This window comes from Pleurodeles waltl, chromosome 6 (genome assembly GCF_031143425.1).
Source record: "Pleurodeles waltl isolate 20211129_DDA chromosome 6, aPleWal1.hap1.20221129, whole genome shotgun sequence".
NCBI classification, from domain to species: domain Eukaryota; kingdom Metazoa; phylum Chordata; class Amphibia; order Caudata; family Salamandridae; genus Pleurodeles; species Pleurodeles waltl.
This window is the reverse complement of record NC_090445.1, coordinates 1,460,900-1,483,857: the sequence shown is the minus strand read 5'-3', so window position 1 is coordinate 1,483,857 and position 22,958 is coordinate 1,460,900. Positions and strand designations below refer to the sequence as shown.

The 22,958-nt window shown below is 51.0% G+C and overlaps 1 protein-coding gene across 1 annotated transcript in view; it reads right to left on the bottom strand.

The window, feature by feature from the left end:
* The window catches only part of COL27A1 (collagen type XXVII alpha 1 chain), a 1,169,012-nt gene that overhangs the window by 297,772 nt on the left and 848,282 nt on the right, over window positions 1-22,958 (bottom strand). Inside the window, exons 35-37 of the mRNA XM_069236924.1 lie at window positions 18,387-18,440; window positions 17,683-17,736; window positions 3,152-3,259 (exon numbers count right to left, since the gene is read on the bottom strand). Of these exons, the coding sequence (XP_069093025.1) occupies window positions 3,152-3,259; window positions 17,683-17,736; window positions 18,387-18,440 (216 nt within the window). The remainder of the gene's footprint in view (window positions 1-3,151; window positions 3,260-17,682; window positions 17,737-18,386; window positions 18,441-22,958) is intronic.

Here is a 22,958-nt window from a genome sequence, read left to right as displayed (position 1 = left end):
CACCGGGAGGGGACGGGAGCCATGGGGGCAGCTCCGCCGACACCACACCGCCAACAGAACACCGCTGCGCAGAATCACAGGACGTGATTAGCTGGGCGGTGTTCTGTTGGCGTGGCGGTGGAGCAACCTCCACTTCCCCGCCGCCCGCAAGTATGGCTGTTGGCGGCTCTCCATCGGAACAACGACGGAGGGCAGCCAACGGTGATAATACGCCGAGCGGCAAACCGCCACTAGTGGCGGTCTTCCGCACGGCGGTCCCTCGGCGGTCTTGTTAAAAGACCGCCGAGGTTGTAATGACCCCCATAATGTCTAATGCAGAAGAGATAGTGATGGAACTCAACCTCACCCCTTACCTGCATCTTAGGATGTCAGAGTTAAGGTCTCTCTGCAAACTCAAAAAGATTAAAACTGGTTCAAACCCTACCAAAGTACAGCTCCAGGAGCTTTTGGCAGAGTTGGCTAAAAACAACCCCTCTGGTGATACCCTCACAGAGGGGGAAGCTAGTGATGTGGAGGATTTCCCACCTCCAGTCCTAGTTAGGGAGAACAGGGTCCCTCAAACCATGTCTCCACAAGTGATAGAGATGCTGCTTCTCTCACAGGAGAGTCCAGCAACTCTGGAAGCATTGAGGGCAGCCTCAATATGAAGATGGTGATGACATCACCAAATGGTTCACAGCTTTTGAGAGGGCTTGTGCAGCCAGAAAAGTAAACAGATCTCACTGGGGTGCTCTCCTTTGGGAAATGTTCACTGGAAAGTGTAGGGATAGACTCCTCACACTCTCTGGAAAAGATGCAGAATCCTGTGACCTCATGAAGGCTACCCTGATTGAGGGCTTTGGATTCTCCACTGAGGAGTATAGAATTAGGTTCAGGGGGGCTCAAACATCCTCGAGCCAGACCTGGGTTGATTTTGTTGACTACTCAGTAAAAACACTGAATGGTTGGATTCATGGCAGTGGTGTAAATGATTATGATGGGCTGTACAATTTATTTGTGAAAGAACACCTGTTAAGTAATTGTTTCAATGATAAACTGCATCAACATCTGGTAGACCTAGGACCAATTTCTCCCCAAGAATTGGGAAAGAAGGCGGACCATTGGGTCAAGACTAGGGTGACTAAGACTTCCACAGGGGGTGACCAAAAGAAAGGGGTCATAAAGCCTCCCCAGGGGAACAGTGTTGAGACATCCAAAGGGAAAAATAGTAAAGAGTCTTCTACAGGGTCCCAAAAGCCTGCTCAGGAGGGAGGGAGGGATGTGTAGAGAGGGGAGGAAGGGATGTGTAGAGAGGGGAGGAGGAGATGTGTAGAGATGGGAGGAGGAGAGATGTGTAGAGAGGAGAGGAGGAGAGATATGTAGAGATGGGAGGAAAAGATGTGTAGAGAGGGGAGGAGGAGAGATATGTAGAGATGGGAGGAGGAGAGATGTGTAGAGAGGGGAGGAAGAGAGATGTGTGGAGATGGAAGGAGGAGGAGAGATGTGTAGAGATGGGAGGAGGAGAGATGTGTAGAGATGGGAGGAGGAGAGATGTGTAGAGATGGGAGGAAGAGATGTGTAGAGATGGGAGGAAGAGATGTGTAGAGATGGGAGGAGGAGTGATGGGTAGAGATGGGAGGAGGAGAGATGTGTGGGAGGAGGAGAGATGTGTAGAGAGGGAAGGAGGAGAGATGTGTGGAGATGGGAGGAGGAAAGATGGGGAGAGATGGGAGGAAGAGATATGTAGAGATGGGAGGAAGAGATGTGTAGAGAGGGGAGGAGGAGAGATGTGTAGAGAGGGGAGGAAGAGAGATGTGTGAAGATGGAAGGAGGAGAGATGTGTAGAGGTGGGAGGAGGAGAGATGTGTAGAGATGGGAGGAGGAGAGATATGTAGAGGTGGGAGAAGGAGAGATGTGTAGATATGGGATGAAGTGAGACAGTAGAGAGTGGGAGCAAAAGAAATGTGTAGAGAGGGGAGGAAGAGAGATGTGTGGGAGGGGGAGAGATGTGTAGAGAGGGGAGGAGGAGAGATATGTAGAGATGGGAGTAAGAGATGTGTAGAGAGGGGAGGAGGAGAGATGTGTAGAGAGGAGAGGAGGAGAGATGTGTGGAGAGGGGAGGAGGAGAGATGTGTGGAGAGGGGAGGAGGAGAGATGTGTGGAGAGGGGAGGAGGAGAGATGTGCATAGAGGGGAGGAGGAGAGATGTGTAGAGAGGGGAGGTGGAGAGATGTGTAGGGGAGGGGAGATGTGTAGGGGAGGAGAGATGTGTAGAGAGGGGAGGAGGTGAGATGTGTAGAGATGGGATGAAGCCGCTTGTGTACTCTCTCCAGGGATCCAGGTCTTCGCCTCGGCTGGCAGCCAGGCTTCTGGGCTCAGGGGGCGTCTGTGGTGGGCGGGAAGGGGAAGGAGGTGCTGACTGCCTCACGCTATGACGGCGGCTGGCGATCCTCTTTTACACCATGTTATATGTACACTGTGTAAACTTTTAATATGTAAAATAGTTCCTCGTGCTCTGACATGGATCCAGGCCATAGCAAGGGGAGGAGGACAGCCAGAAAAGTGATGCAATCCCGCAGAGCGCTACAAGCAAAATATAAAAACAGTCCCATCAAGTCAGCAGTGGAAGTGTACAACTCATCCAATCAAAAGCATGTAAAGGAGAAATGTTCCAGGGGTGGGTCAAACACAAGAGGAGAGAGGAAAACCATCAAATAAGGTTCAGGGAACACAGACAGACAATATTGCCATCCAATCATGAGCAAGAGACTGTTACAGAGTCCTCCCTATGTATGTTGTACTGCGGACAGTAGCGCCCTGATTTAAGAAAAGTGGCACTGCACCCAATGCAGCGCCAATTTTCTTGCGCCCCTTAGCGCCCCCTAATGCCGCCATGTGTACGCCATATCTAAGGTAAGGTGCACCATGCAGTAGTCAGGGGAACTAGCATCAACATTTTTAACTCTAGTTCGGAGCTTTGCAGGATTAGCATTAAAAAATGTTGACGCTAATCCTGCAACGCCTATTAAGGCCCATTGAAAACAATGGCAGCCTCCTTTTAACGCCTGCTCTGGTGAGAGAGGAGCATGGGGAGGATCAGTGGTGGGAGGGAAGTGTAAGGAAAGGAGTGCAAGACATCTATGAGATTAAATGAAAAATACTTTTGAACTCACCCGGACACCTGTGCTTCCGGGAAATCCTGGGGGTCCATCCTTTCCTTGCAACCCCACCATGCCCCGCTCTCCTTTTTCTCCATCCGGCCCAGGTTCACCTTTGTCCCCCTGCCAGGAAACACAATGACCAGAATTACAAAGCCAGAAAGACACATTCATCTCAGAGCTAGCCCAGAACACCCAGATAGCCCGGAAATGTCCCCCTTTCTCAGATCTGTTAAATTGCCAGAAAGCTGCACCATCTGCAACATGGAAAGACCCACCAATTTCTTGGCTTCCAAGCAGGGTTCAGGTTGGGCAAGAGATCTTAACAGATGGACTTTGCCAGGAAGGACATGGTGATACCATGTTTGACATCATCTGTACAGGTTTGTCAGAGGCATCTGTCACCCTTAAAAATACCTCCTTACTGGAAAAATTGCAGACTTGAGAGTGGGTAGATCTTCCATCTGTGAACAAGTAGTGCCCTGGTGCGTAAAGTGTGGTTACATCCCACCCACTCTTCAAAGCGTATAGCAACTCCTCAACAAATGTGCCTTCAGCAGAGGGCCGGAGATTCTGGGATCTAACAGAATTCTGCCCAAACCTGTGAGGACCAAGAAAGATCTCTTTCTGCACCAGGAGGCCAAGCCAGTATCAGAGCTGAGGGGCATATACTTGTTTTGTGCCGAATTAGCACCTTTTTTAACGCAAATTTGGTGCAAAGCTAACTCCATATTCATACTTTGGCACTAGATCCGTCTAGCGCCAAAGTTATGGAGTGAAAGTCATTTTTTGGACGTGGAAACCTACTTTGCGTCGATGAGGTGCAGAGTAGGCGTTCCCATGCAAAAAACGACTCTAAGGCCCTAGCGCCTTACTTATCTCCTTGTGCTAAAATCACGCATGGGGGGGGAGGAGTCAAATAATGGTGCAATGCTTGCTTTGCACCATTTCTGTGGGCCTATTTCCATGGTGGAACACCATGGAATAAGCCCACCGGTGCCCTCCCCAGGCCCAGGGACACCCTCACCCACACCAGAGGGACAGCAGAGGATGGGGGACCCCATCCCAGGTAAGTATAAGTAAGTACAGGTGAGTATTTTGTTTTTTAAAGTGCCATTGGGGCCCTGAAATGGGCCCCCTACATGGCACTGAGTGCAGTGGCCATGCCCCGGGGACTCTGGTCCCCTGTGCTGGCCACTGGGGTGGTGGGCATGACTCCTGTCTTGTTTAAGACATGAGCCATGTGGTTTGGATGGTTTTGTGCCAGAAAATTACGCTAGGCTGGTTAGAGTAATTTTTTTATTCTAACCTGCCTAGGATCAATTTTGGTGAAAAACCCCATTCTTCCATACTGCCAACCCCACCCGGCTAACATCATTTTATTTACGCTAGCCTACCCTTTGCGCCGGCTTGCACCATTCCATAAATATGGTGCCCGGCGGGCGCTCAAGAATGGTTTAAGCCAGTGCTAAACTTTTTGATGGAAAACTTAGTGCAGTTTTGCACCAAAAAGTATAAATATGCGCTGAGTCCGGCAAGGTGACCTGCTCTGGTCTCCAGAAGTGGGCCTAGCATGGGTGAGGCCAACATAGCTTAGAAACTTTGGAACCGCACCCGCCGCTAGCTGGGCCCTCCACTTCACATGCTCAGCAGATCCTGTGCGTGAAGGCAGCAGTAGGCCTTGTTGCAAACACCAGTCAATGTGGGCACTTCCGTGACAGTCACTGGCAAACACACTGCCGAGCCGGTGCATGCATCGCTGTTGGGGTTCGACCCGGCTCCCTCCGAAATCGGCTTCAGTGACATGTACCACTTGGTAAGTTGAATATGCCTGGGGGGACAGGGTACCACGGGCCGTCCAGGTGGCTTCACCTCGAGGGCTCAGGCAGCCGTCCTCCAGTGCCCACTGGTTCACAAGACTTGGACCTGCACAGCAGGCCCGGGTACTCAGGTGTCCCGACAGCAGTCACCTTCTTCAGGGGCATCCCTCAGCCTATGGAGAGGGGCGCCTGCTCTTGGCTCCACCACAGAGAGAGCACAGGGTCGGAGTGCAGTCGCTGTGGAAGAAAGTGCTCTTCCGCTCCAGACGAGGGCGATGGTGACCTCTGGACAAGGGAAGGAAGGAGCGCCCAGCCAGGGCGATGAAGCCAAGAGGGCACAGAAGAGGGAGAGGGGTTACATCAAGCACCCCAAAGATGAGGGATGAATCCCTGCAGACAGTCCAACAACTGGCACTCGCTGAGGGCAGCGTCTATCCTACTGTGCCACTCTAGACGGGCACATCTGTGTGAGAGGAGGGGGCACACCCAGAGAGGATGCAGAGAAGGGGGCACAGCTGGAGGGCAGCAATCAACCCACTGTGCCACTCTAGACAGGGGCACATCTGTGTGAGAGGAGGGGGCACAGCTAGAGAGGATGAAGATAAGGGGGCACAGCTGGTGAGCAGCATCCAACCCACTGTGCCACGATAGACAGGGGCACATCTGTGTGAGAGGAGGGGGCACAGCTAGAGAGGATGTAGGTAAGGGGGCACAGCTGGAGGGCAGCAGCCAACCCACTGTGCCACTCTAGACAGGGGCACACCTGTTTGAGAGGAGGGGGCACACCCAGAGAGGATGTAGAGAAGGGGGCACAGCTGGAGGGCAGCAGCCAACCCACTATGCCCCTCTAGACGGGCACATCTGTGAGAGAGGAAGGGGGCACACCCAGAGAGGATTTAGAGAAGGGGGCACAGCTGGAGGGCAATGGAGTGCCACGTTCGGAGTATAAACCGCAGTGCCCCAGTAGAGGAGGAGAGAGTCACAGCTGGTGATGGTACAGAAGGGCCACCACATCTGTAGGGCTGTGGAGTGGGGAAGGAACTGGAAGCAGCTCTGTAGCTGTCTAGTGTCTCATCTGGTAAGGAAACTGGGTAGATCAGTAGTAGAGTCTCACACATGGCGAGGATATGGACGCACATCTGGAGGGAGCTTGGAGACAGAAACAAATGTCTGTAATGGGAATATCACCTCCGAAGAGGAGAAGGGCACGAGGACACATCTGCAGTAGCGAGGAGGGTGTCACATAGAAGCAGACTTGTGCATGGATAGAAATATTGCCTGGAAACAATACAGATGTTAATAAACGGTGTCACATCTGGAAAGAATATATCTAAGGGAAGAGTGGCATATCTGGAGGATAGGCAGAAATATCTGTAGGAAGATAACAGAGGCATCTAGAGGGGCTACTGAAGCACGCGTGGGAAAAATCTGAACAAGATCTGAAGAAGACACACAAACAAATAATACAAAACAAAGGGCATCCGTGGAAGTAGAGTCTGTTATGAGGCTGAGTTCCGCATCTGGGGAGGACAAGAAAACAGAAGCCTACTCACATACGTAGAGGAAACAGTGACAGATCTGGAAAGGTCATGCAATTCCATCTATACTTAGAGCAAAGCAAGACATCTGGACATTTTATATTAACACAGCTGCATAGGAAGTATAGTGACATCTGGAGAACGTACAGAATCTCTACTGGGCATAGTTGCACATCTGGAGAGGATAAAGACGCACATCTGTAAAAGGCATAGTAACACATCTGGAGAGCATACAAAATCACATTTCTACAGGACATAGTGACACATCTGGAGAGCATACGAAAGCACATGTCTAGATGGAGCACAGTGACACATCTGGAGATATATACAAACACATCTGTAGAGGGAGCCACATCTGGGGTGGATACAGAAGTACAGAAAATACTACATATCCTGTAAGCATCTGTCTGTAGTGCTGTAGATTCACATGCTGTGCATACACCTGCCATCTAGTGTTGGGTTTGGATGTTTGCAAGTTGTTTGTCTTCAAAGAAGTCTTTCAAGTCATGAGACTCCTCCCACAGTGGCCAATGCGCATGACCAGTGACTCTATTTTAGATTGGTTTCTGCACGGTGGGTGGGAATGTGTATGGAATGTCAAGTGAGAGTAGCATGGTGCACTGTACGCATTGTCCACCGTTAACTACTTAATAGTAGATGTGATCTGCAATGAACATGGGCTTCTGAGGAGGAGGATGGGCATATGTGAAAGTACAGCTGTAGGAAAGTGCCCTCTTTCTTGGCATGGTTACCCCCATTTTCTGCCTGTTGTCAGTGTGTTTTACTGTGTCCACTGGGTTCCTGCTAACCAGGACCCCAGTGGTTATGCTCTCTCCTGTACATTTTGGTTACTGTACCCTTTTCTTCCCACAATTGGCAGACTGGTCCCCCCATGTAAATCACAAGTATGTGGTACCCAGGTACCCTGGGCATTGGGTCTGCAGGGGATCCCTATGGGCCACAGCAGTTATTCTGCCACCCATGGGAGCCCATGCAAAGTGTATCTGCAGGCCTGCCATGGCAGCCTGCGTGAAAGGGTGCATGCACCTGTTTTCACTATAGGTCACTGCACCAGGTCACTATAAGTCACCCCTATGGTAGGCCCTCTCAGCCCAGAGGGCAGGGTGCAGGTACCTGTGTGTACCAGGCCCATTTTCCTGGACTTTGTGAGTGCGGGGACGCCATTTTACATGCGTACAGGACATAGGCCGCTATCTATGTCTAGCTACATAATGGTGACTCCGAACCTGAGCATGTTTGGTATCAAACATGTCGGGATCATACCCCAAGACTGTTGCCAGTATTGGAAGTATGATTTCATGCACTCTGGGGGCTCCTTAGAGGACCCCCAGCATTGCTACCACCAGTGTTACAGGGTTTTACTGGCAGCCCAAGCTGCTGCCATCCCACAGACAGGTTTCTGCCCTCCTGCTGCTTGATCTTATCAAGCCCAAGAAGGCAGAACAGAGGACGTCCTTTGGGAGAGAGAGGTAACACCCCTTCCCTTTGGAAATGGGTGTGACTGGCTTGGGAGCGGTAGCCTCCCCAAGCCACTGGTATGTTTTGAAGGGCACATTTGGTGCCCTGCGTGCATAAACTAGTCCATACCAGTTCAAGGACCCCCAGTCCCTGCTCTGGTGCAAAACTAGACAATGGAAAGAGGAGTGACCACTCCCCTGTCCATCACCACCCCAGGGGTGGTGCTCAGAGCCCCTCCAGAGGGTGCATGGGTTCTGCCATCTTGATTCCAAGGTTGGCAGAGAACTCTGGGAGCATCTGGGTGGCCAGACCAGGCAGTGAACGTCAGAGCCCCCTCCTGATAGGTGCGTAATTGGCTAGGTGACCAATCCACCTTTCAGGGCTATTTAGGGTCTCTCTCTTGGGTAGGTCCTCAGATTCGGCTTGCAACATTCCAGCAGGATTACTCTGCAACCTTCACTCTGACTTCCGGCCTCCAGAACTGCGCCTCGACCAATTTAGGATCCGACACTCTGCCTACAAGAAGAACTCTTCTGCAACATTGTTTCCAGGGCTCCTGCCAGCAACTGCAGCATTTCCACCAGCTGTGCATCCATTAAGGGTGGCGTGTCTTCAGTCTGCAGAAGAAGAAAGAAGGAATCTCCCTTGGAGTGAAGGAGTCACTCCCCTGCATCTGCAGGCACCTACTGAAACGACAACTGGATGTGTGGATCTCCTCTCATCCTGAGCTGCGTGGATCCTGCATCACGGGTGGTGGTCTAGAGTAGTCTTCTTGGTCCACTCTGCCAGCTGTCCAACTAGATGGAGGTAAACCTTTGCCTTCACATGTAGGACATCTCTTGCAGCTGCCCAGGCTTGTTTACATCTCCTCCAAGGGATCTTCAGGCGACATGTAGCTCCAGCCCCCAGCACTCCTTCCGGCGATGCACAGCTCTCTGTGTGGTTCTCCTGCGGCGTGGGACCCCTCTGTGTGCTGCATGTGCTCCTTCTGCAGCTCCTGTGTTCCATCCTGTGGGAATCCTGTGGGTGCTGCCTCTGCTTCTGTGGACTCTCTGTGTCGCTGAGGATCCCCTCTGACTCCTCCTGCTGAGTTGAGTCCTCTTGGGCCTTGCTGGTGCCCAGCAGCTCCACTTTTCCACTAACAGCAAGTTTGCCTTTGCCAACGCTTGTTGGTGGAATTCCTGCACAGACACCCATCTGCAATCTTCAATTTATCGTGGGACTTCTTCTGTGCCCATCTGGAACTCATCCCCGGCTCCAGGGCTGCAGTGCTGACCTGTTCTTCATCACCGTCGACCAACTCATGCGTCCACAGCTGGGTGGGTAGTAGCTCCTACTCCTCCTGGACTCCACTGTGACTCTTGGACTTGGTCCCCTCTCTCCACAGGTCTTCTTTCTTCAGGAATCCACCGCTGGTTTCTTGCAGGCTACTCTGGGTGTCTTTTCTTCTTTTCCTTCCTTTTAGGTGGTTTGGGGAAAATCCAGTGATTTACTCCTGCTTTACTGGTTGCAGTGGGGTACTGTGTTACTTACCTCTGTGGTTTTCTAGTACCCCCAGTTACCCTCTACTCATTTCACTTACCTAGGTGGGGGTGCCTTGTTCGCATTCCATTTTTTTAGTGTATGGTTTGGGCTCCCCCTAGGGTCACTATTGGTTATCTACATTTGCACTGTTTTCTAACCTTTTCTATGCCTATTTCTGATTTCTAGTGTATACAGTTAGTGTATTATGTACCTCCTATTGGAGCGTTGCCCTTCTAGTACTTTGTGGTATTGTGTAACCAAAAATAAAGTTCCTTTAGCTTTTGTACAATTGAGTGTTTTCTTCCATGTGTGTAAGTGCTGTGTGACTACAGTGGTATTGCAAGAGCTTCGCATGTCTCCTAGATAAGCCTTGGCTGCTCATCCACACTAGAGAGAGCCTGGCTTCTAGACACTGACTACACTTCACTACTAGGGGATACCTGGTATAAGGTGTAAGTACCTCAGGCACCCACCACACACCAGGCCAGCTTCCTACCACAGCTCTGCATGTTGTGAACTGACCCTTACAGATTAGGTAATATTCTCCCTTTCTTGCACGTGTGCCTGGACTTGCTTTGCACAGCAGTGCCCTCATGAAGTGGCGGCTAGCGTATGTTTTATGCAGATCTCCGAAATAAAGTCCTTAAGACTGTTTGGCCAGTTATAGCCTTTTGGTGGCCCAGTATGTCCACATGATATTGTTTGGATAACATGTGTGGGATGGACCAGGTGGCCGCTGTGCAGATGTTGCCTACGAGAGCCGTGGCTGCCTTTCTTGTGGGTGGAGTGTGCTGTAGGTGGGACAGTTAGGACTCTCTTGGCTTTGTGGCAGCAGCTTAGATACACTTGACGATCCGCACAGCTATGTCAGCTAAAGAGATGTGGTGGCCTTTCTGAGGCTTTGCAAAGGTGATTGGGCTTATGGAAAGATGTGGTCCTGTCCATGTGATACATATCAGCTCTTCGGACATCTAGCATGAGTGACGCTCTTTCTGCTACTGAGTAAGGCCGGGGAAAGAAGGCTGGGAGCCCTATCATTCGATTAAGAGGGAAAGGGAGGCCACCTTGGAGAGGCTCTGAGAACAAGTGTATCTTTATCACCCTGGATGAATGGCTTTATTAGAGGGAGCTCCTGTAGTTCATGAATGCATACGAGGGAAGTAATGGCCATGAAGGAAGCTACTGTCCCGGACAGGAACTAGAAGGTGGATGGATGTAAAGATTCAAAAGATGGCACCATGAGTCTCATGAGGACGGTGTTGGGGTTCCATGCGGGGCTAGGGGTATTCTAGGGCGCAGAACCCCTTTAAGACTCTCCATGAAGGCCTTGACTACTGGACTCCTGAATATGGGTAAAGGCTTCTATTTTGCATGTAAACTGCCCCAGCATCTAAATGTAGGCGTACAGCCGTATAGGCAAGACCTGACTAATGCAGATGTAGGAGACCACAGAGGATGTCCTGGGCACTGGTGTTTAATGGGTCTAGCTGTTCGGCAATGCAGTATTGAACAAACCTTTTCCACTTTGCAGCGTTGGTTGCCTGCACGCTTCTCATAGAAAGTTCATACATTGTTGGTATGTTATGGAGATATGTAGAGAGCACTATCGTCCGGGAAGGTATCCTGGTGCTGACGTTATGCCCGTGGGAGGTATAAACAGTCAAATTCTAAGACCTTAGGTGACAGATTGCGTGGCTGAATTGTCTGGGATTTGATGTCTGATCTGGCCTTCACTGCGTGAGATGATCTGGTCTAAACTGCAGCTTTTCCAAAATCATGAAGTATCATAGGTATCTGGCCCAGGTGGAAGTGTCAGAGGCGGAACGCATATGCAACGATAACTGACAATTCACCCAGAGTGCATTTCCAGAGGACTGTGGTTGTGGGCATCTGGAGGTGAAGGCTGGACACTTTGGGCCTCATTTACAAGGCCTGTGTTGCAAGGTGGCACAGCACGAGCCTTGCTGATGCCCTGCGCCACCGGGAAAGGGCAGACATGCGCCGTATCTACAAGATACAGTGCATTTCTGTCCTCTCCCCCTGCGCTGGTGAACAACTTGCTGCCGTGCACCAACATAGGCACCCTTGCACCATAGTGCAAGAGTGCCGGCGCTGCGGGATGATTGTTTTTGTGCAGGAAGGGGCAACTTACTGCACAAAACAATCACAAAGTTGTTTTCTCTTTCTGTGTGTGCTGCAGAATGCAGCACACATAAAAAAGATGAAACAACAGGGAAAAATAAAGATATTTCTCCTCGTTGTGTCACTTTTATGCCACCTCTGGTGTGATGTAGGAATCCGAGGCATTCCCAGGCTTGTAAATCTGGGAATGCACCAGATTCCTTCGGGTTCCATGGGTGTTGCGTGGAAACACCCCAAGCAACACCCACGGAACGCCAATTTCATGCAGTGGTATGCGTGAAACGGAGCCATATTTACAAGGTCATCAAAAGCCACGCAAAAAATGACCCTCTGGTGGCGCAGTGTGCCACAAGCACCTCGTAAATGATGCCATTTGCATTTTGGGGGATGGCAAACAGATCAACCTATTGGTACTTTGTAGGGCTTGTGGGTGAAGTTCCCACTATGGACTTGTTGTGTCCAGGCTGAGCAGGATTGGAAAGCCAGTTGTCTACACCCCGGAAATATTCTGCTAGAAGCTGCATGTCACAGTGGATAGCAAATGCAAATCCCAAGAGCAGGGCGATGCGGAGAGTGTGTTTCTGCCCTGTTTCCAAAGGTAGAACATGGTGGTGGTGATGTCTATCCGGCTACCTTCCCTCAAAGGAGCTGGAAGGTGGCTTAGAAGGTTAGATGTATAGCAAACAGTTCTAGGTAATAGCTGTGAGTGTGGCCTTCACCAACACCAGATCTTCCCAGTGATCATCGGCTGGCGACCATTGCCCCCATGAGGCACTATTGCAAGGAGCGCATATGGAGCTTGGCGAGGCACAGCAGTGAAGCATGATGCCACCATCTCCATTCTCTGTATCTGCCTGCAGTAGGAACCCATGGAAGGGCTGAATCTGTTGATACTGGAGGTGGGATTTGGTGGCATCTATGGTGAATCCCTGGCAGAGAAGCAGGGAGAAACCAGCTGGAGCATGAGTGAGGCATTTCAGTGCCTCGAGAACCTCACGGGTGATTTTGACGTGCTCTATAAATGTTTGATTGATTGCTGCCTGATATTGATAGTGGTCAGCCAATTGACATGGTAGGGGAAGACAACAGTACCCCCCCTTTTGCAAGTGAGTTGCCACCACTGCTGTGCATTTTGTGACCACCCATGAAGCCTGCAGTGACCATGGAAGGAGGTACTCTGAATTGGTAGTTAGGCCCACTTACCACAAAACGAAGGTACTGTTGGTGTGCAGGGTGGATGGGTATGAGAAAGTAAGCGTCCTTGAAGTTGAGCACCATCATGTAGTTGCCTAGTCAGAGCAAAAGCATGACATCATGTTGGGCAGTCATATGGAAATTTTCCAACAGGATGTGTCTCTTGAGAGGCCCGATGTCTAAGATGGCCCGATGTCTAAGACGGCCCTGAGGAATCTGCCATTTTGGGAGTGAGAAGTTACAGGGAGTACATTTCTGCCCCTTCTTTGTGTGGAGGGACTATTTTTATTGGGACTTTCTGGAGAAGTGCTAGGAGATCTTCTTTGAGGAGGCGAAGATGAGCTCTGCTGAGGGCATGCGTGCCGGATGGGATGCTGGGAGGAGTTGTGAGGAGTTCTACGCAGTAGCAATGGCCAACCACTGCTAACACCCACTGGTCGGTCTGCTTTCCATCCAATGAAAGAAGAAATTGTATAGTTTTCCATCGACACGTGACGTGTGATCGGGCATGTCACATGCTCATTTGCCAGACACCCACTTGTGCACTTCCCTCTGTTGGTGCCCCTAACAGCACCCTGGTGTAGCCCCTACCTGCTTGCTGGTGGAAGGCCAGCTGCTGCTTTTAGTAGGACTGAGGCTGGTTGGGTCAGGTGGGTATACCTCCGCCTTGTGCTCTTGCTTCATAAGCGATCTTCTGAGTGCAGAGGTTTATGAGCCACCAAGGGTTTGAGCATCTCAAGAACCTGCAGGACAAAGCGATGCTCCCTGTTGAGGCTGAAGTTGAGAAACTGCAGCTGGACCTCGGGTTTGAAACTGGTGATGTAGAGTCCATCTTGTCGACTGAGGAGGACACTAGAAGGATGAGCTTCAGCCTGAGCTCAAGTCAATCCTGGAGCCTTGGTGCGATCTGGACCTCGGACTCCTTGGCTCCTGATGAGGGTTTTGCAATTGACCAGAATTCAGGTATTACCAGGAGCTTCGATGCCAGCTTTGCCAGTGCCTTTAGTGCCATCTTGAAGTGCTAGTGAGATGCTCACCACCACTGGCAAGTGCAAGGCTTGATGCCCGTGGATGGAGCGCTGGACGACTCCAAAGCCTTGTCCTGGTGCCAACGGAAGCCCAATGGTGGTGGAGCAATGGTGGGTGCATGCTCAGGCTTGATGCCCAACTCTCATGGTAGCAGTGCTCTAACTTGGCACGAGATCGTTTGTGCTTGGGGTCATAGGTCTCTGCATTGTATGGCATACTTACGGCACTAGGCATAGTCTTCGTCCGAGTGTCAGTGGTCTTCAGCTTAGGCTCAGTGTCTTGTACCTCCCTGTAGTCTGATAGACTTGAACACAAAAACAGATCTGAGACTGGCAGTCACCTGAGCTACCAGATTCCTGATGGACTGGCCTCTTCTTCCTCCTTGGGGCAGGTATCTTTTTCCTTGATGATATCTGGAGTCTCGGACTATGCTGGGGGTGCATCTTGAGATGAGCCCCACACCTTTTCCTTCAATACCGTAGGATTGCAACAAAAGGAAGGTGGGCAGAACCCACAGGAGCTACTGTCATGGTCAGGAGAGAGACACAAGCTACAGACTTTATGATGGTCTGACCACAGATATAGGAACTGCAATGGGGCAATTCCATCACCCTCTTCTGGCATGCATTCTCTTGTGTTTAGGGCTCGAGGAAAGTGCATGGTCCCCAAACGGCATGCAGCGGCCTGCAGCATCTTGGGGGGTGAAGTAGTGTTGGTCGTCTATGCTTTTGAAAGTATGTGAGAAGCAGGAGACACAAAGGGTTGTAAGAAGAGGACAGATTATGCTGACATGTCTTTATCGAAAACTAACAAGGCTGGGGCCAAAAACAATTATCTCAGAGCTCTATTGGTGAACATCCGAATCTGAAGGCAGAAAAAAAACAATCCAACATGGAGTCGGTGCCCATGCGCATTCCCCACTAAGGGAAGGGTGACAACATATCTTGTTACTCGAAAGACTTCTTCAAAGAAAAACAACCCTCAAATGCACAAGTCCAACACGAGCAGGAGTATGCACAGCATGTGCACCTACAGCCATACATGCTACAAACATCTATAGAGAGTCCCAACACATCTGAAGGGAAGAAAAAGAACCACTTTTGTAGAGGGGTCATAGCGTACATCTGGCATGGATAAACAAGTACTTAGATCAAGGGACCGTTGCAATATCTGTAGAGGTTACAGAAGCAGTTCTGCAGAGCGACTGTAGAGACAGATCTGGAGAGTTCACAGAAATACGTCTATTGAAGAAGAATAACAACGCATCTGGAGAAGATACAGAAGTACCTCTTGAAAGTGATAATAGTGGCACATCTGGCAAGGTTGCAGAAGAGAATCTACAAAGGGAGCTTTGAAACACCTCTTGAGAGGTCTCAGACACACATCTGAATATAACCACAGAAGCAGACCTCTAGAAGGAGCATGGAGACACGTCAATAGAGGTACAACCTGCAGAAGACATTCAGGAGGGGTAGGAGATTTGTCACCTGGTAGTGACTAGGAGAGTGGACAGGATCATTAGGTGCCCAGGGACACATCTACACTAAAGCTATGGCAGAAGTAAGATCTTTAGAAACTCTAAGACAACACAAGCCCCATTGTAGTGATCAGACATGGATTTGAAAACAGTAATACTTCACTCAGTAACATTATGAAGGGGGGCTGCTTGCTCAGTGACATTATGAAGGGGGCTGCTCACTCAGTGACATTATGAAGGGGGCTGCTCAGTCAGTGACATTATGAAGGGGGCTGCTCACTCAGTGACATGAAAGGGGGGCTTCTCGCTCAGTGACATTATGAAGGGGGGCTGCTCACTTTGTGACATTATGAAGGGGGCTGCTCACTCAGTGACATTATGACGGGGGATGCTCGCTCAGTGAAATTAGGACGGGGCTGCTCACTTAGTGACATTATGAAGGGGCTGCTCGTTCAATGACATTATGAAGGGGGCTGCTCGCTCAGTGACATTATGAAGGGGCTGCTCGTTGAATGACATTTTGAAGTGGGGCTGCTCACTCAGTGACATTATGAAGGGGGCTGTTCACTCAGTGACATTATGAAGAGGGGCTGCTCACTCAGTGACATTATGAAGGGGGTAAGCTCGCTCAATGACATTAAGAAGGGGGCCTGCTCACTCAGTGACATTATGAAGGGGGGCTGCTCACTCAGTGATATTATGAAGGGGGGGCTGCTCAATCAATGACTCAGTTTTGTTGGGCTGGGCTGTGCTTTCCCAGTGGCGTTGTGAATGGAGTGACTTCTATTCATCAGTCACATTACAGAGCATTGGGACATTCTCTTCAGCGATAATGCTATCTGGTGTGTGTGCTCCCCGGAGCTAGGTTGAGAGCTTTCAAAGTCTGAGGATCTCCATGGCGTCAGCCTGCTTCCTTGAGTGGGGTCACTACCTGCTACCTGGAGGCTCTCTATTGCCTCTGATGCTCTTTGGTGCCTCCGCACCTCTCTGGTGCTTCTGACACTCTTTTTCACCTCTGGCTCTCCCTGAGGCCTCTGAAGCTCTGTGGCCCTCTCGTGTTCTTTGGTGCATCTGGGGACTCTGACGCTCTCTGGGGCCTCTGAATCTCTCTAAAGCCTCCGATGCTCTTTGGGGCCTCTGACTCTCTCAGAGGCTCCTGCTGCTCTGTGGTCCCTCTCGTGTTTTTTGGTGCTTCTAGGGCCTCTGAGGCTCTCTGTGGCCTTTGACTCTCTCTGGAGCCTCTGATGCTCTCTGGAGCTTCTGACACTCTCTGGAGCTTCTGACACTCTCTGGGGCCTCTGACATGCTCTGGGGCCTCTGATGCTCTCAGAGGCCGCTGCTGCTTTGTGGTCCCTCTCGTGTTCTTTGGTGCATCTAGGGCCTCTGATGCTCTCTGGAGCCTCTGACGCTCTCTGGGGCCTCTGACCCTCTCTGAAGCCTCTGATGCTCTCTGAGGCCTCTGAATCTCTCTAAAGCCTTCGATGCTCTCTGAGGCCTCTGAATCTCTCTAAAGCCTCCGATGCTCTCTGTAGCCTCTGACTCTCTCTGTGTCCTCCGATGCTCTTTGAGGCCTCTGACTCTCTCCGGAGCCTCTGGCGCTCTCTGGGGCCTCTGACTCTCTCCGGGGCCTCTGGCGCTCTCTGGGACCTCTGACTCTCTCTGGAGCCTCTGACGCTCTCTGGGGCCTCTGACTCTCTCTGGGGCCTCTGACACGCTCTGGGGCCTCTGATGCTCTCTGGGGCCTCTGGCACTCACTAAGGCTTATGCTGCTCTCTTGAGCCTCTGGTGTTTTTTGCTGCTACTGGGGCCTCTGATGCTCTCTAAGGCCTCTGCTACTCTCTGGGGCCTCTGGTGTGCTCTGGGGCCTCTGACGCTGCTAAGGGCCTGACGCTCTCTTCAGCCTCTTTTGCTCACAGGGACCCTGGCACCTTCTGGTTCTTTTGCCCCTACCTGGTGCCTCTGCTGCTGTCTGGGCCCTTTGAGGCTCTCTGGACCCTTCTGACATGCTTTGAAGCCTCTAACATTCTCTGGGGCCTTTGATGCTTTCTGGCACCTCTGGGGCCCTGGTAACTCTTTGGACCCTCTGACTGTCTCTGGGGCCTCTGATGCTCCTGGGAGCTCTGAAGGTCTCTGGGGCCCTGGTAGCTCTCTGGGTCATCAGACGCTCCTAGGTCCTCTGATGCTCCTGGGGCCTCTGATGCTCTATGGGGCACCTGTAGCTCTCTGAGGCCTCTACCGTTCCCTGATGCAGGAGTCTATACTAGGGCTCTGCTGCTCTCTGGTGCCTGTCACTCCCTGGTGCTCTGATACTCTCTCACCAGGTCTCATCTCTATGTCTCCTACCTTCAGCCCATCCGGTCCGGCAGGTCCATTGTCTCCTTCCAGTCCGGTCTCACCCTGCAGTGGAAACAAATGTGTCAAAAAGCAGGACCTTGTTGCATTTATCATAACTTCCATCACATCCAGACTCCTTCAGACACTCACGCCACGTGAAGCAGACACAAATGTCTCATGTCACAATGAGAAGGAGACATGCATGTCTTGTGTCGCCTCATGCAGTAGAGACACTCACGCCACGTGTCACGTGATGCAGACACTGATGGCTCATGTCACAATGAGAAGAAGAAGAGACATGCACGTCTTGTGTCACCTCATGCAGTGGCAACACTCACGCCACGTGGAGCGTCCCGCATGAGAGACACACCGCGTCATGTCTCATCGCCAAGACACTACTCAGATGTCTTGCTGTATCCTGCAGCACGGATACTGACAAGTCTAGTCTTCTCTTGCAGCAGAGTCCAAAGGACTCAGTAGGATTGGGGGCGATGCTGATACACCTTAGTGAGTACCTGAGAGCGAACATGACCAGACACTGCTCCATGGGTGGACTGGGTAATTCTGTTGCCTTTCTCACACATGCATGCTTCCTGAACCCTCTCATGGTCCACCCCATGCCTTCATGATCCTCTAATGACCAAGGGCCCAGTGTGAACACTGACATGTGGTGTGTGAAGAAGCAAACCTTGACACATGCAAGCAGTACTCACCCGCACACCGACCAGGCCCAGCTCACCAGCGGCCCCAAAGGGTCCCAAGTCACCCTGAAAAATAATGGTACACATCATGCTCAATAAAAATAAAAGAATCATTAACTCTAATTTGTTCTTTGATTTGACTCTCCTACATCCACTGATTTCCTCTCATATATTTGCAAATGTGTTCTGGACTGAGTGCAGACTTCACTACAAAGCAATGGAGTGCAGTGCGTTGAGGGGGTGGAATACACGACTAGCGGATACTTAATTACTCTACACTCTGGTGGTGGGGGGTGTAAGAAGTCCAAACAGCAGCTCGCGGCCACAGCAGCTCTAAACCTGCCTCTGTGACTATTACCACAGCACAGGAGCATCATGGGCCATGCACATACCGCATGTGACCATGCATGCACCACACATGACTGCATGTACGAAGCACATAACCCAAAGGCACAATGCAGATGCTAAGCATATACCACACATGCATACACCATGCACACAACGCGCATCCCTCACCACTAGGGATACACCATGGGCATACAACGCATGTATCAAATATGTACCATCCACATACCACACGCAATCTATGCACACACAATATGGGTTCCGAGCAGTTACTAATACACCATGTACATACAATTCACTATCAGATACCACACACAAACCCTGCACACAATGCATACACCAGAAAAACACCATACTCATTTTAAATGGGCAATCCTTGATGAAGTAGTGCACAGCCGCTGTGAATCGCAACAATAAAGATGCAGTATGAGAAGCAAAGAGAAGGCGATGGAGAGAGGGGAGGACACCACCCCTGATTCACCACTCAGCTATAAACTCTAGAGTTACCAATCTTAGATACTTCCTACGCTCACACAGGCGTTCTGCCGCCAGGTGGTCTACGTTCAGCTCTGCCTAGGATCCAACAAAACACCCTGACTCCACATATATCCTGAACCCACATGCACCAGCCGATGACACCTCCATGTCTGTTCTATGACATAACCTCTACCCACCTGTACCAGCCCCTGACTCCGCCCCATCACTCAGCCCCAACCTCACATTCCTTACTCTCCTCGGTGTTAGCGATGCGTATTTGTAAAGCAGACTATGACCCGTGAGGGTATCCTGGGGCAGAGCAGGTGTGTGTGTCTATAATAGGTTGGTTAATTGAAAAGCCAGGTCTTAAGTTCTTGCAGCGATCAAGAAGCGAGGAGGAGCTCTGATACGGAGTGGGAGGTCGTTCCACACTTTACGATCGATGCAAGCGAAGGCCTGTCCTCCTGGCCTGGTTCTGTGTGTGCATGGGATGTGTGTGAGGGGGAGTCCTGTGGCGGTGTCTGGGTGGTTGTGGAAGGAGATGCGACTGTTCAGGAAGGGGGGCTTGAGTTGGGTAGGTCCTTGAATGTGTGTGTGAGGAGTTTGAAGTGAGTGTGTTTGTGTTTTGAGTGCCAGTTCCCTGAGGTGTGGTGTGATGTGAGATTTGTGTGGGATGTTAGGAGTCTGGCTGCCGCCTTCTGGATGGTTTGTAGTCTTCTAGTCAGTTGCTTGGTGATCCTGGTGCTGGGACAGGAAGTCCGGGAGAGAGTACTTCCCTGTCCTGTGCTGGTCTCCTGGCGGGTCACTTGAAAGTATGGTAGGTTTTCTTGGGCTCTACCTCAGTGAATATGACAATCACACGCGTCCACTGAGGGTCTCCCTGTTAACATGGACTGAGACCGTACAGCTTCGCTCTGCGGTCTAGTGGGCTCGCACACTGCAGTCCTCTTTTACAGAGAGTTGCTCCTGCCCTCTCTACCCAGGCTGTGATAGATTGACAATGGTGGCAGCATTAATCTATAATTGGGGGTACTTGTACCCTTGTAACCTTTAGGAGGCCTGCCTACGAGCTCCCTCCTGGTGATGTCTATGCAGTCTCCCTTACCTGGGTTCTTCTTGTATCTGTCGTAAGTTTGACGTTTGTTTTCAGAGCCAGTGGGTTCACTGGGTGAGGACGTGAGATGCTGTGTTTTATGTGATCTGAGCTGGTATCCGTTGTGCTGGACATTCCCGCTTCCCATGTGACCCTCCCTATTGTAGAAGCTTGGTGGGTTGGGGAAGGCACCCGCTCCCATCTGTGTTTAGCTAAGACTCCCTCTGCTGGGACAATCGCTCCCTTTCTGCTGGATGAGGGTCAGGGCCTCCTGGTCTGGAGTTAATTAAAATTTCTCTCTGGGGCACAAGCTGGACAGGCAGCTGTGAGAGGCCTCCTCACATGGACTGACCAGAGACTGATCATGTGTGAACATGCAGGAAATATGCCCCAGGACTGGATGGGAAGCCAGGATGTAAAAGTAGCAGACCTCATGGTTGGATTAGCATGTCAGTTAAGGAATGATAAAAGTCTGGCCTCATCGGCCGCTTGGTCATTCAAGGCTGTTCTCTTTTCTGACAAAGCACCCACAAGAGGTCGCCGAGGAAGTCAAGATCCAGGACTGAAGTCCAAAGACTGGACTGCTATTCTCCTTACTGAGCCGGGGTTAGGGTTAGAACTTGAGACGGTGAGATGATGACGGATTATTGGTGAAAGAGATTTGCCAGTCTGGTGGAAGAAGCTGCAGCTTGTCGGGCGGGGAGTCGGAGCGGAGACAGAGCTGTCTGAGGTCTGTGGAGTTATTCTGTCCTTTGGAACACAAGGAGACTGCAGGCAGCTGCTCAAGGTAAGGAAACCCACTGCAGATCGACATTGAATGCCTCGCTCACGCTTGTAACAAAGACAAAGGATGAACTAGTCTGTGTGTAAATACCAGAGCTGCCCACGAGTGGTCACAGATCGGCTGGGATACGTAAGTGCCGTCATGCATCATGGGTGTAACATGGGACAGGCATTTCCAGTCGTGGTGCCCAGATTTCCTGACTTCAAGCGTGGGTCGCACACCAGCGACGTCTGGGAGATTCCTCTGAGCTCCATTGTTGGGGTACTGACGACCAACTTCTCTTGTCAGGCTTGCATCAGTAACCTGGAAAACGTTAACTAGTCTGCCAGGGGTTGCAGCGTGGAACCTGCTCTGAGGGAAAGAGCTGACAGCTCAGAAGAGTCATTGGAGGTGCCCTTGCATGAAGTAATGCGTCTGTGAGGGAGTAGGTCTGTTAAGGAACCCCTGCAAGTCGAACACGTTACTTAGCTTAGGTAACGCTCTTACTGGTGAACAATCTATCGAACTGCAGATCCCTCACCTTTAGAATATTCTCCAAGCGCCAGACTGGACCTGAAAATGTTCTCAATAGTGCTGCTGCGCGCCACGAAGTGGTGCTGGGCAGCTCCATGCTGGCTTCGTTACGCCCTTGAAGTGATGGCGTGGCCTGGAGGATGTCAAGAACACACACCCTGTATACCAATGCAGTGGCAGCTTTAGCCGTGGTGGAATGGGTTCTCAGCCCTTCAGAAGGCTGCATTGTGCCCAGAACGTAGCTGTTCTTACTGCTACGGACTATCCACCTTGGCAGATGCCTCTTTGCACAGCTGTTCCTTTCTTTGCCCCACAGAACCCCACCCCACGAAGATTTGCCCACCCGCTCAGTGGTCTTTGGTATAAATCAATGCAAAAGCCTAAAGTTCTCTTGGGGCCCAACTAATAATGCCTGTCTGCCACTTTTGAGGGGTGAGGCAGGGCAAAGACATTCGGAGGCTAATGGACTGACAAACATGTTAATGAGTCACAACGTTCGGCAAGAAGGCCATCCCGGTCTCAGCAACAGTTTGTGCAGAAAAGAGGTTGTTGCAGTACCACATGCTGTTTGTGTTGTCTGTGAGAACCTGGACCTTTCCCCATGATGGAGCTGCACTGTTGTAGGAGGAAGCTGAGGCGCAACATATGGGAACGGAAGGGCTGAGCCCTACTGATCGGCGTGGAGGACGCATCTGTCAGGTGTAATGGATTGCCACTGTAGGGCAAACAGTTTTACCCGGCCTCCCCACGGGAAGGATATGGGCTGTTAAGGACAAACTAAAGCTGTTTGGCATCTGATGCTGCAAGGGAGGGAGACTCGGAAAACAGGTGCCCAAGGGGCCAGCACGGCTTATCCCCTTCCTTGGCCACAAAGGGCTGGGGCGACTGCTGTGGTGGCAGTACTTTTACCAAGTAGACTGGATTCATCAAAAGGCATACCTGTAAGGGATGCATGCACGTAGACGTAAAACCCAATGGACTCCATCCATGCACAGTGACGAAACTCCACACTGGTGCCGACTGTTCGTCTCAATCTGTAGTATCTAGGCCTGCACGAGAGACATATTTAGTGGTATCCTGAATGGTTTGATCCAGGGAGGCCCACAATTCTTTTGGAACCTCCAGCAAGATATTGCTGGCCGTGCTGCAGATAGCACACATATATCGATCCAGTAGGCTCGCTGCATGGCCTGGCCTCAAGGTGAGGCTGCCCAAGGAGAAGGAATATGTTACTTACCTTGTAAGCATCTTTTCACAGCGTGTAGTGTTGTAGATTCACATGCTTAGCATACTCCGGGCATCTAGTGCTGCGTCTGGACACTACAAGTTGCGTTTCTTTGAGGACGTTTCGAGACACAAGAGTTAGAGAGAC